General features: G+C 47.4%; 6 protein-coding genes across 7 annotated transcripts; 4 read left to right on the forward strand and 2 right to left on the reverse strand.

Moving 5' to 3' along the window:
* Positions 1–166: 166 nt before the first annotated feature.
* LOC128301176 (gamma-glutamyl hydrolase-like) lies at positions 167–2,623 on the forward strand. Of its 2 annotated transcripts, XM_053037526.1 has the most exons (4): positions 173–1,104; positions 1,172–1,657; positions 1,737–1,990; positions 2,238–2,623. In XM_053037526.1, exons 1-4 carry the CDS (start codon positions 845–847, stop codon positions 2,330–2,332), a joined length of 1,095 nt encoding a protein of 364 aa, XP_052893486.1. In that variant the 5' UTR covers positions 173–844; the 3' UTR covers positions 2,333–2,623. The 2 variants fall into 2 exon arrangements, with proteins under 2 accessions (XP_052893484.1, XP_052893486.1); XM_053037524.1 differs by lacking the exon at positions 2,238–2,623 and having other exon boundaries at positions 167–1,104; positions 1,737–2,224.
* LOC128301177 (uncharacterized) lies at positions 2,605–3,817 on the reverse strand. Its single transcript, XM_053037527.1, has 4 exons — positions 3,754–3,817; positions 3,631–3,684; positions 3,170–3,543; positions 2,605–3,094 (listed from the first exon to the last, which is right to left on the reverse strand). Exons 1-4 carry the CDS (start codon positions 3,755–3,757, stop codon positions 2,990–2,992), a joined length of 537 nt encoding a protein of 178 aa, XP_052893487.1. The 5' UTR covers positions 3,758–3,817; the 3' UTR covers positions 2,605–2,989.
* A 512-nt stretch (positions 3,818–4,329) lies between these two features.
* LOC128302056 (brachyurin-like) lies at positions 4,330–5,319 on the reverse strand. Its single transcript, XM_053038774.1, has one exon. It carries the CDS (start codon positions 5,317–5,319, stop codon positions 4,330–4,332), a length of 990 nt encoding a protein of 329 aa, XP_052894734.1.
* A 1,228-nt stretch (positions 5,320–6,547) lies between these two features.
* Positions 6,548–7,471, forward strand: LOC128303392 (brachyurin-like). Its single transcript, XM_053040330.1, has one exon. It carries the CDS (start codon positions 6,548–6,550, stop codon positions 7,469–7,471), a length of 924 nt encoding a protein of 307 aa, XP_052896290.1.
* A 1,517-nt stretch (positions 7,472–8,988) lies between these two features.
* LOC128301976 (brachyurin-like) lies at positions 8,989–9,912 on the forward strand. The gene has a single exon (XM_053038668.1). It carries the CDS (start codon positions 8,989–8,991, stop codon positions 9,910–9,912), a length of 924 nt encoding a protein of 307 aa, XP_052894628.1.
* A 1,748-nt stretch (positions 9,913–11,660) lies between these two features.
* LOC128302950 (brachyurin-like) lies at positions 11,661–12,575 on the forward strand. Its single transcript, XM_053039802.1, has one exon. It carries the CDS (start codon positions 11,661–11,663, stop codon positions 12,573–12,575), a length of 915 nt encoding a protein of 304 aa, XP_052895762.1.
* Positions 12,576–13,229: the final 654 nt, after the last annotated feature.

The raw sequence follows: 13,229 nt of genomic DNA on the forward strand, positions 1-13,229 counted from the left end.
AAATATTCTCTTCAGAATGAGGTAGTTGAAATGGGTTTGACTAGCCTGCAACGACTTGTGCAAGACACACGCGGATGAAGAGAAGATTCGCACATCATCTTTTTTAATCGGTAAACCAATTTAACGAAGAGTCGTGGCCGCCACCCATTCAGTGTATAGTGATTGTTTGAAGCATCTTTCCATGCAATCTCTATAACTCGCCAGTCGAACAGAGGATGGAAAAATAATATGCATAGAGTTGCATTTCAAATTATTTTGAAACATATGGGACGAAAGAGAAATGCCGAGAAGAACAAATGTTTTTTTGAGTGGAATGTGATGAGTGATGAGTGGAATTGTTTCGGATGTTGGGGACACGTATACGTCATCGTTGACGTCGTACCGCTCTCAACGTACAGAATCATTCCCCAGATGCAGCATCATTGTGGTTTGCACACACAGAACAACGTTGTGAGCGAATACCATTCGTTGTTCGCTGCCTCCCGCCGCCTATCGATCGTTCATGATCGCTTTTCTTGTATGATGTATGATCCATCTTAACAACCACACATTCGTCGTCAGCCGTTTCGTGCCATGATGAGGCGATAAGAGTAATCTACTCCCATCGATGGTATAGGAAGCGTTAAACGGGGAATGGTTTTCTATGTCTATGGTTGTCTGTTGTAGTTGTCGTTCCAATGGAGCGGTAATTAATTATTCAGCGAGCTTGATAGCAGAGAGGGCACTTGTCACCCCTATTTGTACCGAAAGTCTCGTTCGCGTAGCATTTAGTAGCAGCTGGTCCGAGACCGAGTGTGGATGGTTAATTTGGTGCACTGAAGGCAGCAGCTGATTCGGAAGCATCATGAAGCTCGCACAAGTGTTTATTAGTTTGGTGGTGGTGCTGTTGGCCGATTGGGGTCATGCTAAGCAGGCGATCGAAAGCCAGGAACGATCGATGTCCTATTTTGCACCGATCAATGATGAACCCGTCATTGGCATACTGTCGCAGGAGCTGTCCTATTCAATGACGCAAAACTACGGCGATGAAGGTTACGACAGCTACATCGCAGCCTCGTACGTAAAGTTCGTCGAGGGAGCGGGTGCTCGCGTCGTACCGATTTGGTGAGTGTTTCATGGGCGGAAAATAATAAATATTTCGAATAAAATGCAACCTTTTTGCTGAACACAGGATCAACCAACCGTTGGACTACTACGAAAACATTATGTCCAACCTGAACGGAGTGCTGCTTCCGGGTGGTGCTACTTGGTTCAACCAGAGCAACGGTTATTCCGAGGCTGGTCGGCACATTTACGATATAGCGGTGCAGTACAACGAAAACGGCGAATATTTCCCGCTGTGGGGCACTTGTTTGGGCTTTGAACTGCTCACCTATCTGGCAGCGAACGGTACCGAACATCGGGCACACTGTAGCTCCAACAGCCAAGCGCTGCCGTTAAACTTTAAGAACGATTTTCGCAAAAGTCGTCTGTTTGCCGACGCACCAAACGATGTGATCGACATCTTGAGCAACGAACCGGTAACGGCCAACTTCCATCAGTTCTGTGTAACCGAAGCGAACCTGACTGCTTACGGTTTGGACCACGATTGGCGCGTAATGTCGGTCGATCAGGACTGGAACGGCATGGAGTTTATCTCGACGATCGAGCATAAAACGTAAGGTTTCCGTCACATAACACCTCGCTGCCGGCTGCAATAGCTTTGCTGATACTGTTGTTGTTCGGTTCCATTTTAGCTACCCATTCTACGGTATTCAATTCCACCCGGAGAAGAACATCTACGAGTGGGTGCAGAACAAGAACATCTCCCATACCGCGAACGCCATCCGCGCGGCACAGTTCTTTGCGGACTTTTTCATCGAAGAGTCACGCAAAAACGATCACCAGTTCACGACGGAAGCTATGCTGGAGAAGCACGTCATCTACAACTATCAGCCGACCTTTACCGGGCTGAAGCGGTCCAGCTTCGAACAGTGCTACATGTTCCGTGGTAATTATATCGATCTACCGGAAACGGCATCCCCAGCTGTTGACGATCCGGATAAATCTGCCTCTAGCATCGCGTATCTAACTTCCTGCATGCTCCCTCTACTAACCCTGTTCTACATCACCTTATTACCGCATGTACAGTGCTTGTAACATTCCGCTGAAATCTAGTTCCTCCGTTCGTATCATTCGCTTGAGCGTGATGTGCGGTGTGCATCGAAGGTGCGTAATGTTACTTTTTTCCCTTTTAGAAACTTCCAAAGCTTTGCCTAAGGTATTGAAGTCGAGAAAAGTCGGACTGAAGAAGAAAACTTCACGGCGTGATCCAGATGATGCTAGACTTTGAAGCAGTATCAGTGGTGGAGACCGGAATAGCAGTAGACAACATTGTTGCACACGAAATGCGTCACGTTGTATTATCAGGGAAAAATCATCGACAAGTTCCAGTATTGCTCGCTGACAGTAGCTACTGTTGGCAATCTTTATTGATACCGTCAATCTACAGCTGAATGATGATAGGAAGATGATGCAGAGGACGATTTGTTATCTTAATTAATCGTGTTATTGGGAGATCGCACGGTGGGGAGATAATACGGTGAAACGAACAAATAGAGCCATTCACGTGCAACAGATCTGACGACGGTTTTCACTTTTTATCTTTCAAATTGGAGAACTATTGTATTTATTGTAGGTGCAATTGTGTTTAACGCATTTACATGCCCTGTATGTGCTTGAACGATCCTTCCTATGCGCCAGTTTACATATGATGGCTTACCATCTCTTCTCTTTAACTTTAACTTTAATTCGGCAACCAATCCCCATCGAGTTGACTCATACGGCAGCTGGGAGAAAACATGTCAGCAATAGCAAAAATCCCCGCAAAGGACGGCATGTTTATTATTGCCTTTCCCCATAATGTAGGTCCCCGATCGTGTGTGATTTCCCGATTTTTTTCTGCCGTCTCATGTTTATGTACCATTCCACTTTTTCTGCATTTGCGTATTCACTTATTGCCATCCCGCCTTTCAGCATTCTCCTCTTCCAGCAGACGCACGTTTGTGATCAATTCATCCAAATTGATGTCGTCGGAAACGTTTGGAAGGGATTCCTGTCGAAAAAACATGCCGTAATTACTGCCACTTCCTGATTTTCACAGCAAGGTGACCTGTTGTGCAATACTTACAAGCTTCCGCTTTACGACCTCTTGATTCTTCTCCTGATTTGCCTTTTTCTTTTCGAGCTCTTCTGTTGATTTCACAAGCTTCTGCGCTTCTTCGAGAAAGGTTTCTAACCGGTTTACATTCTTGGCCTCAATGTCATATTGTCGCCGTAGCGAAGCAACGTCCGAACGTAGCGTAATTGCTTGTGTTTTGGCTTCCAGCCGTTTTGCTTCCCGCTGGTAGAGAAACTCCTCAAGAAACGACGTCTGGGGCTCTGCGATACTAAGCCCGGTTTGAAACCGTATCTGCGCGAATTGATCGAGCAATTCCTGCGTTGAATCGGCGAATGTAAACGGATCGATACCGAAATCCTGCAACAGCTTATCGTTTCGCGCGTCTGTTTGGGTTTGGAGTAGGAAAGTATTAACGGAAAATTAATCGTAAAGCAGCATTTATAACTAATTTTTACACGTAGAGAACTTACTTTGGTTCCGCACTTCTTCCAACGTTTTGCTAACATTGATGCGTCGCGATGTATCTGCGGATGGAAGCATATAAAAATTGGGTTGAATAATCGTGATTTTGCACTATTTGAACTCACGCTTACCCATTATTTAGCGGTGTTGTAATTTTGGCTTTTCACAGTGTCGTGCTGGGCAATGGTAAACAGTTGTTTATTTTGATTCCGTTCAAAATGTTGACAGTTGCACGTAACGGTTCGTTTGCCGAACGGCGTTACAACTGCAGGCGTTATGATACGTTAGATCCGATGTCAGACGTAAGACGTATGAATTAGGATTTAAAAAATCCGTTGTCAAGCGACAATTGCTTTCAAAAGTGAATGATAAAACTGTTTTTATCTCTTTATCGCTTTACCATCCTTTTCTTTACAAATATTTGCATTATTCTTGTACTGTGTTCGAGTGGTGTTTCGATGGAATAACAAGTATTGGAGGAGCAGTTGCCTTTTGTAGATACATATATATTCATTTTATTCACTTTAATGAAAAAACTATTCAACTTTACTTTCAACATTAAATGAATAGTTTTCTATACATTACGTTTAGCGCATATGCGGAGCTGATATTCATATGTTCATATATTGATTGATATTCATGGTTATTTGCAGGATAAATAAGCACGATATCACCAGGCAGGCTTTTCTGTTGAAACTGACGATCACCTACGTAACTATTCCCGTATGGTAAACGATCCATTCGACGTACGAGGATACGCGCGTATACACCCCCGGTACACCATTTTGGCAGCCAAGCACCGAACCGTACGAAACAATACCGACCTGCGTCAACCGATGTCCATCGAACTTCACCGACAGCGGTCCACCGGAATCACCCTGGCAGGGATTGCGACCACCTTCACCCGCCGCACAGATCTGCTGAATGCGAATGATTGGTCCATACACACGGTAGCATACTTCATTCGAGACGATCGTGTTGGTCGCATAACGCAGATCGAGCCGCATCTCATCCGCCAGCTCAGCGTAGTCGTCGTTCGATTGCGCACCCCAACCGGACACTATCGAATCATAACCGATGAGACCGGTGTACGAGTCGGTCCAGGACGGTAAACGGATGGGTTGCACGCGCGAGGAAAAGGTAAGTGGTTTTGGCAGACGGATCAGTGCAATGTCGTTGAGTATATCAACCGGATCGTAGCCCGGATGCAGGATGGTGTCGGAGGGTTGAACTGTCACGGTAATGGTGTCCGGTGCGAACGGTATCTGTATCGTTGTTTGACCGGGAATGATGGTCGCTTCCTTCATTCCGTACAGACAGTGTGCGGCAGTTAGAATGTAACGATCGGCTATGATCGATCCACCGCAAAGCGTGTCGGAACCGTCGGCAAAGATAAGAATGATCGAGACCAGATGCGGGAACTGGTCTGTTTTAGCGACCGTTCCACCAGCCACCTTGCTAACCGAGGCACGATCGATTATCAGCTGCGGACGATACACCGTGTTGGATGCGGCCGAAAGAAACGAGGACGAGGACGATGGTTCGGACGCGTTTCGGATCGTCGTCCAAAACATGCCCATTGTCGACGGTTTCGTTCGGCGCAGCACTGGCGAAGTGTCCCCATCGGAGGCACATAGTATCAGCAACACTAAAAGACACGGCGCGACAATACACCAGGCGGCTAGTAAGGAGGACATCCTGTACACGAATGCAGCAGCTTCTATTTGCGTCTGGTACGGCACTAAGGGTTCTGTAACCAACGATCTGTAACCGTCCTCAACGGAGTGGAACATCAACTGTTTTATCAACCGTTCAAGCGATATCGTCCAATGTCTTTGTCTTTTTGTAGTGGAGCGATATGGGAAAGTACTGGCCGATCGGGACGATAAGATTGTTTCTTCGTCGGGGTCGATCTCGGAAGTTGTCAATCAACGGCACCGTCCAGCTACCGCGTACCATCGCAAAACGGAACGGGCACGGTATCATCACGTCACTGGAGGGTTAAGTTGGCAGCTTTGAATTCTTACCGTCCAAGGTATTGCCATTTTGGGCACTGTGTGGTGTTATTTTAGTATTCCCTCCCTGGAAGGGTTCCTTTCCTGATGAAACGGGTTTTCATTGCTGGATGAAAACAACACGCAATTGCGGTGGGCGTACCATGTTTGATGATGGTACGATCATTATCGTACAATGTTGAAGATATGCGCCTATTGGGCTATGATTCACCTTTGCGGCTAATGAGGAGCCGTACAGCAAAGAATCGTGATGGGACATAGCTCAATCAGCCTGTCGTCTAACGTAAGTTAACAAGCTTTGAGTCGTTAAAGTAATTAAATTTGTGATATCTTTGAGGATTTCACGTCAGAAGATACATACATTAGGAAAAGCAACCCGAGAGAACCAACATATCGCTTGGAGTCAGGGGTCGGAGTCTTAGAATAACGGTGGCCAATGTTTAATGCCAAGTTCACGTTCATGAGAATAATACCGGAAGATGCAACCCGTGAATTCCTGCTACTTCTTCCAAGAAATGTATGCTTCTTCCAAGAGATTAGCAAATATTTTGCTATGCAACAGGTTTTTGGGGCGCAAGGCTCCTCTTGCGTGACACGGCATGACATACGACACATCGTAAAACGGTGTTGTCTTTTTGCACTATGAGTACCGTAATCAGATAACCTTGAATGCGATGCGCTAACTAAGCGCCGTACCGCAGTTTATGGCTGATAATTTAGTTCACACAAGAGAAAAAATGACTATAATTCTTTATCTTGTGTGCGAATTTGGTGGTTGACCTACTTACCTACATCTTAGCGAGGTCCCAAAAACTCTGGAACTGCAGTATAAATATGGCACTGCGCGAACATAGTGCACAGTTGTGCAGAACCTCCGATCGAATCTAGCAAGTTGAGCTCGCAAAAAAAAATGGCCATCAAACTTTGTGCGTTGGTTTTGCTGTTAGGTGGTGCGACCTTTGCGATCGAGCAAAGTGCAATTAATGGTACGCATGTCGATTGGTCTAAGGTACGATCCATCGCCGAGTTCGATCACTACTGGACACGGCTTCCAGCGGAGCTGCAGGTGATCCGCAATGCACTGCCGATTGCTGCGAGTCGCATTGCAAACGGGTACACCGCTGTGCCGGGCCAGTTCCCCTATCAGGTGGTGCTGCTGTCAGAATTCACACTGGGCACAGCGTTCTGTGGCGCAACCGTACTGACCAACAGCTTCATCCTGACGACAGCCCATTGCGTGGCGGAAAGTGTCGGCATCAAGGCGAACGGAGGACTCGCCATCATGGGTGCGTACGATCGTACCATCGTGGAGCCAGAACAGCAGCGCATCCGATTCAGCACGGCAGGCATTACGATCCATTCGGGCTATTCGAGCGTTAATTTGCGCAACGATATAGCAACTGTACTGCTGAACGCACCCATCAGCTACACGGCCCGCATTCAACCGGTCCTTTTGCCGGATCCAGCCGATCAGCGAACGTTCGCCGCTGCACAGGGCACCGTGACGGGGTACGGGCGTACATCCACTACCGGCACCACCATGTCGCGGTACCTGCGCTATACGCTGAATTCCATCCTTACGAACAGCGAGTGTATCGCGTCCTGGTCGTCGTACTATGTGGAAGATCAGAACGTGTGCATGAGTGCAGCGAGCGGCCGATCTCCTTGCATCGGCGATTCTGGTGGCCCGTTGCTGGTGAACAGTGCGTTCGGACCACTGCAGGTGGGCATCGTATCGTTCGGTGAAGCGGTAGGCTGTGCCGTAAACTATCCGTCGATTTATGCGCGCATCACATACTTCCTTCCGTGGATTTTGGATAATTCGGATTACTGATGAGGCGAGGCGGGGTACAGCATGAAGCTGTTCGGTTCCTACATTCTACACCTTTTCCATATAGCGAAAATGCGAGTGTTATTTATAAGTGCCTCGTGGTGTTCTTGAAGCCACGTATTCCATTTCAATCCATAAAATAAATGTAGAGTTACGCTACTTAAATGTGTAAACGGGATAGTTGTGACAAGTGTCTTGCTGGAATCATTCGGTGTAATAATTTCATCCAGGAGGAGAACTTCCACCATGGTTCTAGCTGCGGGAAATTATTAACCCTTTTTCTTCTCCTCAACTTCCCGTTGATCCCATTGATCTTCAATCAGAAGATCATCAACTACTGGCTCTCTACACACATTACTTGATCGTATGATCGCGAGATTCCCGATAGGCCGCTGACTGTTAACCGGGGTTTCTGCAGTCTCAGGAAACTTCTCTATTCAAAACACCTGTCGCAATGAAGCTGGTATAGTTTTGGTACTCATATACGGTTTCGGAGACATGGACTTCATGTAAAACAGACTGCCCTCTTAGTCACGTAGTCACGAGGAGTACAATGACGGAGTCGGTACAATATCGAGCTTTACGAGCTGTACTCACTGGCTCACTGCCAGGCTAGTCATGTTTTGAGAATGACACTGGACGACCCAGAGACGCAGTCTGTCTAGAGCATTCACACGGACAGAGAGGAGCCGTGATGATTGGAGGTCCAAATTGAGATGCAGTAAAGGCGTTGATGCGTCTGCCAAAAAGATCAGGCTTAGAAGTCTCCTAGAGGAGGCTAAGACGCCTGCTAGCCGTAGCGCCTGCTATCCAAGTTGCCAAGATATCCATCATCTGAGGAGATCTTCGAGATCTTCGAGCCCAGGATAAACGATTTGTTTAGTCAACTCAGCTCTCAGTCAACTCTATGAGCTGTTGCTCAATTCTGTCAAGAGATATACATAGATCGCCTTATCAATTTTCACACAAGCTGTAGCTTCCGACATAAATTTAATTACGATAACCTAAAGAAAGTGTTCCGCTGTCCAAACGCCTAGTGTTTTGAACCCTTCGATTAGATACCACTTCGAAAATAGGAGATTTGTGTTGCTGTCCGATTAAACGGCCACAAAACCGTGTCGACAAAAGTTTACTGAACCTAGTCAACTTTTGAGCCGATAAGATTAACGGACGATATTGGTTGGACCAATCGGTAGCATTGCGTCCAGCGAACGGTTTAGTAAACAAAGCAGCATGTTTGGTTGCTAGGTAGCAAAAAATAACCGGTACAACTGTGACCCACCTGTAACTATCGCATGCTTATGGTGCACACGCGCGCAACAAAAAAAGGAGGACCTTTGGTAGTTATTTTGCTGGCCATTTTATTGCTTTTGCGTTATCGGGCCCCTGATCCTAGCGATAGAATCCGCAACCAAACCGATCGGACCGACGACAATAAAAAGCGGACCAAAACGGTGAGCCTCCCATCAGTTGCCTGAAGTTGGCAGTCTCGCTAGACACAAAGTAGTACAGTATTCAGGATGAAGTTTGTCGGTGCGTTCGCTATTCTTGGTCTGCTGGCCCTTTGCACGCTGGCCAGTTCCAAATCGCTCGATATCGATTTGTCGCGGGTGAAGTCGATGGAGGAGTTTGATTGGTACTGGCGTCGTCTACCGGCCGAGATGCAGTATCTGCGAAACGTCGACGAACCTCCGCGTCGTATTACGAACGGTCAGCTTGCGTCGACCGGTCAGTTCCCGTACCAGGCGGTTATTTACAGTGAAGCCGGCAACGGGTACTACAGCTTGTGCGGTGGCACTATCCTCACGCAGAATTACATCCTGACGGCGGCCCACTGCGTTACCAACAATGTTGGCCAGATTTTGACGGGCGGCTTCGTCATCCTGGGTGCCACGAATCGTGACGTCGTTCAGTCGACCCAGCAGCGCATCCAGTTTGGCAGTGGTGGCATCCGCGTGCATTCGCAGTACGATCCGAATAATATCCTCAACGATATTGCTACCATCCGGTTGAACAGTCCGGCCGTATTCAACACCTACGTGACGACGATCGATCTACCGGCACTGTCCGACACGCGTCAGTTTGGCGGCGTGCAAGGAACGGCTTCCGGGTTCGGTCGTACCGCGGACAATTCGGCCCCATCGTCGGTGCTGATGTTCGTGCGCAATCCGGTCATGACGAATGCGCAGTGTAATCAGTACTGGAGTACGAGCTCGGTGCAGGCCCAGCACGTATGCTTGGATCCGACCGGTGGACGCTCGGCATGCCATGGCGATTCCGGCGGTCCATTGACGGTGCAGGATGCGGGCCGTAGTCTGCAGGTTGGTATCGCATCGTTTGTATCGGCCAACGGATGTACGTCCGGTGCACCATCGGTGTGGGTTCGCGTGTCTTACTTCCGCGACTGGATCCGCCAGAACTCGGACTATGTGTTCCGTGCCTAGATTGGCTTAGCAAACGAATAATGTTTAGTGGTGCTCGGTTGAACTTGAATGACGAATAATATATAATAGCAGCGAGAGAAAACATCTTCTGGTACGATTATTTACTGTTGGAATCGATCCGCGGGATCTAGTGCAAGTTGGAATGATGAGCAGATGATCAAGATGAAGACGTTACGGCAATGATACCTAACCATCTTATCCATACTGTTCCAAGGAAGCTATCCGTTCCCCAAAGTCATTATGTTCTCTGAGCTCTTTACCCTTTAGTGATTTATGTATGCGTACTCCCTAGTATCTAATCTACCTGGATACCATGGAATCACGTCGATACCCTATTGCTCAAAACCGGAACACAAGAAAGGTTGTTAAAAGCCCGTGTAAACTTTAGATAATCCCTATTATGCTTATCTGCGAAATGATCGACTACCGGTTAACGACAGATTACGGACAAACGCTATGAGAAATGTCGGCACACCGGGTGGTAATTTATGATATGTTTCCTGCCTGTGGACAATCTTATCAGCAATAATAAACGCTGTTCTTTGCCAGATTCATAAAAAATGCTGTCGTGTGCATTGTGAAACAACCTGTGGGAAAATTACTGCAGAGCGAATTTATGAATGTGTGCCGGATCTTTCTTATAAAATATCTACATTAGATCAAATCATTTAACCTTCCTATTGACTGTCCGAGAGTGGAAGTACGCCGGAACACTAGCTTGGGTCAGGCTCAAACTACTTAATGATGGGTTTTTGTGTCAATGAAAAGGAAAGCCTGGACCGGAAATTGCTTTGCTAGTCCGATGTGATTCTTTTACTACAGTCACACATACAGAGCAGTAAAACGACCGCTGCAAATTTGTAGTGGATGTCGTAAGACGCCTAAAGTTATGCTACATACAACACATTTGACGTTATCCATAACGCTGTTGCGTGTGGTGAGCTTAGTGGTTTGTTTACGGGCTATACGGTACCGAAGAGAAGTTCTGAGCTATTACTGTGGACAGTGAAAATGGCCATTGCTACTGTACATAGATGGGCCGTTAATAAAGAAAAAAATAATTAAGCCATCAGTTGGTCTTTGAGGCGACTAACGTCAAATTATCTGCCTCAGGCTAAACTTTCAAGCTAGAGAAGAAGAACACTCAAAGTCAATAACCGAGTGTGGAAGTAGGAAATGGGAAGATTGAAGTTAAACTGTTCATGGACGCCGTTGATTTGGGAGCATGGTCTTCCAAGGTTATAAACACACAACTTCTACGTATACTTGTTATCACTAAATATTTCTGATGGTTCTGATAGTCTCGGTGCCCACATGTAAGAATGCAACTGATGAGAAATTCCTTCATTCCTCATTTTTCCTTAGTAAAAGATACAAAACAGAACCATACAATAGTTTCCACCCGCGCGACTGTTGCAGGGTTCATCTGCATACACTTAAGCGCGACTGTTGTTAGCTCAGACGGTAAAAGATGCTCGATCATTGCTTGGTGCTTAAATTTGGAAAACCCTTTCACCAAAATTAGATCCAACACATGCCACACCACTTGATTTACAATACTATCGCACCATCGATAATCTAATTTTGGAAAATCCGGACGGCATTGTGTAGTGGTGGTACTTATCGCAACACAATGCAGCAAGATGATGATAAACGGATTACCACACGGTGGCAAATAAAAGCTTGTGCAGGAGCGCAGATTCGGTATCAGTAGTCCCCCGGAGAGCGGAACGTCAGGAACCACCACCATGAAGATCGCCGGAGCGTTTGTTATTGCCGGTCTGCTGGCCGCTTGTGCTTTGACCAGCGCGGAATGGATCGACATTGACTGGTCGCAGGTGAAGCCGATCGATGAGTTCGATCACTACTGGCAGCGACTGCCGGCGGAAGTACAGTATCTGCGCCATGCCCGCCCATCGCACCGCATCGTGAACGGTGTCGAGGCACTGCCCGGCCAGTTCCCGTACCAGATCGCACTGCTCAGTAACTTCGGTACCGGTACCGGTCTCTGCGGTGGTACCGTCATCACGAACAACTACATCCTGACGGCGGCACACTGTGTGGTCGGTGGAAACGGACAGGTGGCTATCAGCGGTACCGCAATCCTGGGCGCCCACGATCGTACCGTGGTGGAACCGACGCAACAGCGCATTAGCTTCTCCCAGGCCGGCATATCCGTGCACCCGCAGTACGACTCGTCCACGATCCGCAACGATATCGCCACGGTGCGTCTGGACACCCCGGCCGTCTTCAATGCACGCGTACAACCGATCGATCTGCCGGCAACTACGGACGGGCGCACGTTCGCCGGTTTGGAAGGTACGGCGTCCGGTTTCGGACGTACCTCGGATGCGAGCGGTGATACCTCGCCGGTGGTAATGTTCACGCGCAACCCGATCCTGTCGAACGCACAGTGCAACAGCTTCTGGAGCACGGCACTGGTGCAGGACCAGAACGTGTGTCTCGATGCTTCTGGTGGCCGGTCGCCATGCAACGGTGACTCCGGTGGTCCGTTGGCTGTGCAGGATGGTGGCCGCAGCCTGGAGGTTGGCATCGCCTCGTTCGTGTCCGCTGCCGGTTGTGCCTCGGGCGCACCTTCCGTATGGGTGCGCGTCTCCTTCTTCCGCGACTTCATTGCCCAAAACTCGGACTACTCGTTTTAAGAAGAAGACGCGGTAAGAAGTGTCGGCTGAGAGGACTACCCTCTACCGACGAGTGATGAGCATTTAATAGCAATTAATAACAATAATAATATTACTATCAACACGAAGCAAACTTGGTTACGTTTCATTTTCTTAATCCATCTTTTTTGGGGTACTGCATCAGTTTTGTGTAAATGAAGCTTATTAGCGTCGCCAGATGTAGGTGGTGTCAAGGCCACCTGACTACCTCCTCTTCAACTTTGTGCTTGGTAGGATCTTCCCAGACTTAAAGATGGAATTTTGTTCGGTAAATCAACATTCGGCCGGAAAATCAATCAGTTTCGAAGTTCAACACTAATAGCAGTAGGCTGGGGAATCTTCTCCACTAAATGCACCTGTTAAGAGGAGCTGACGTCATATCCTTGACTATGTAATACTACTTAAGTCGCAGAACTTATATATAGCTTTGAGTTATGGGCACCGTCCAAAGCTGACAGAGACTTTTTGTTAGCGTTCTAAGGTCCTCTTCCTAATATATTCTAGAATATATACAAATGTCCATTCCTCAATATACTCTATAGATAGATACTCAAATACATAATCCTACACAAGGTACTCAATATTCAATATCAACATATGATATAGAATGGCACTCATGTGCAGTAGAGTCTTGGT

This window comes from Anopheles moucheti, chromosome 3 (genome assembly GCF_943734755.1).
Source record: "Anopheles moucheti chromosome 3, idAnoMoucSN_F20_07, whole genome shotgun sequence".
NCBI lineage: Eukaryota > Metazoa > Arthropoda > Insecta > Diptera > Culicidae > Anopheles > Anopheles moucheti.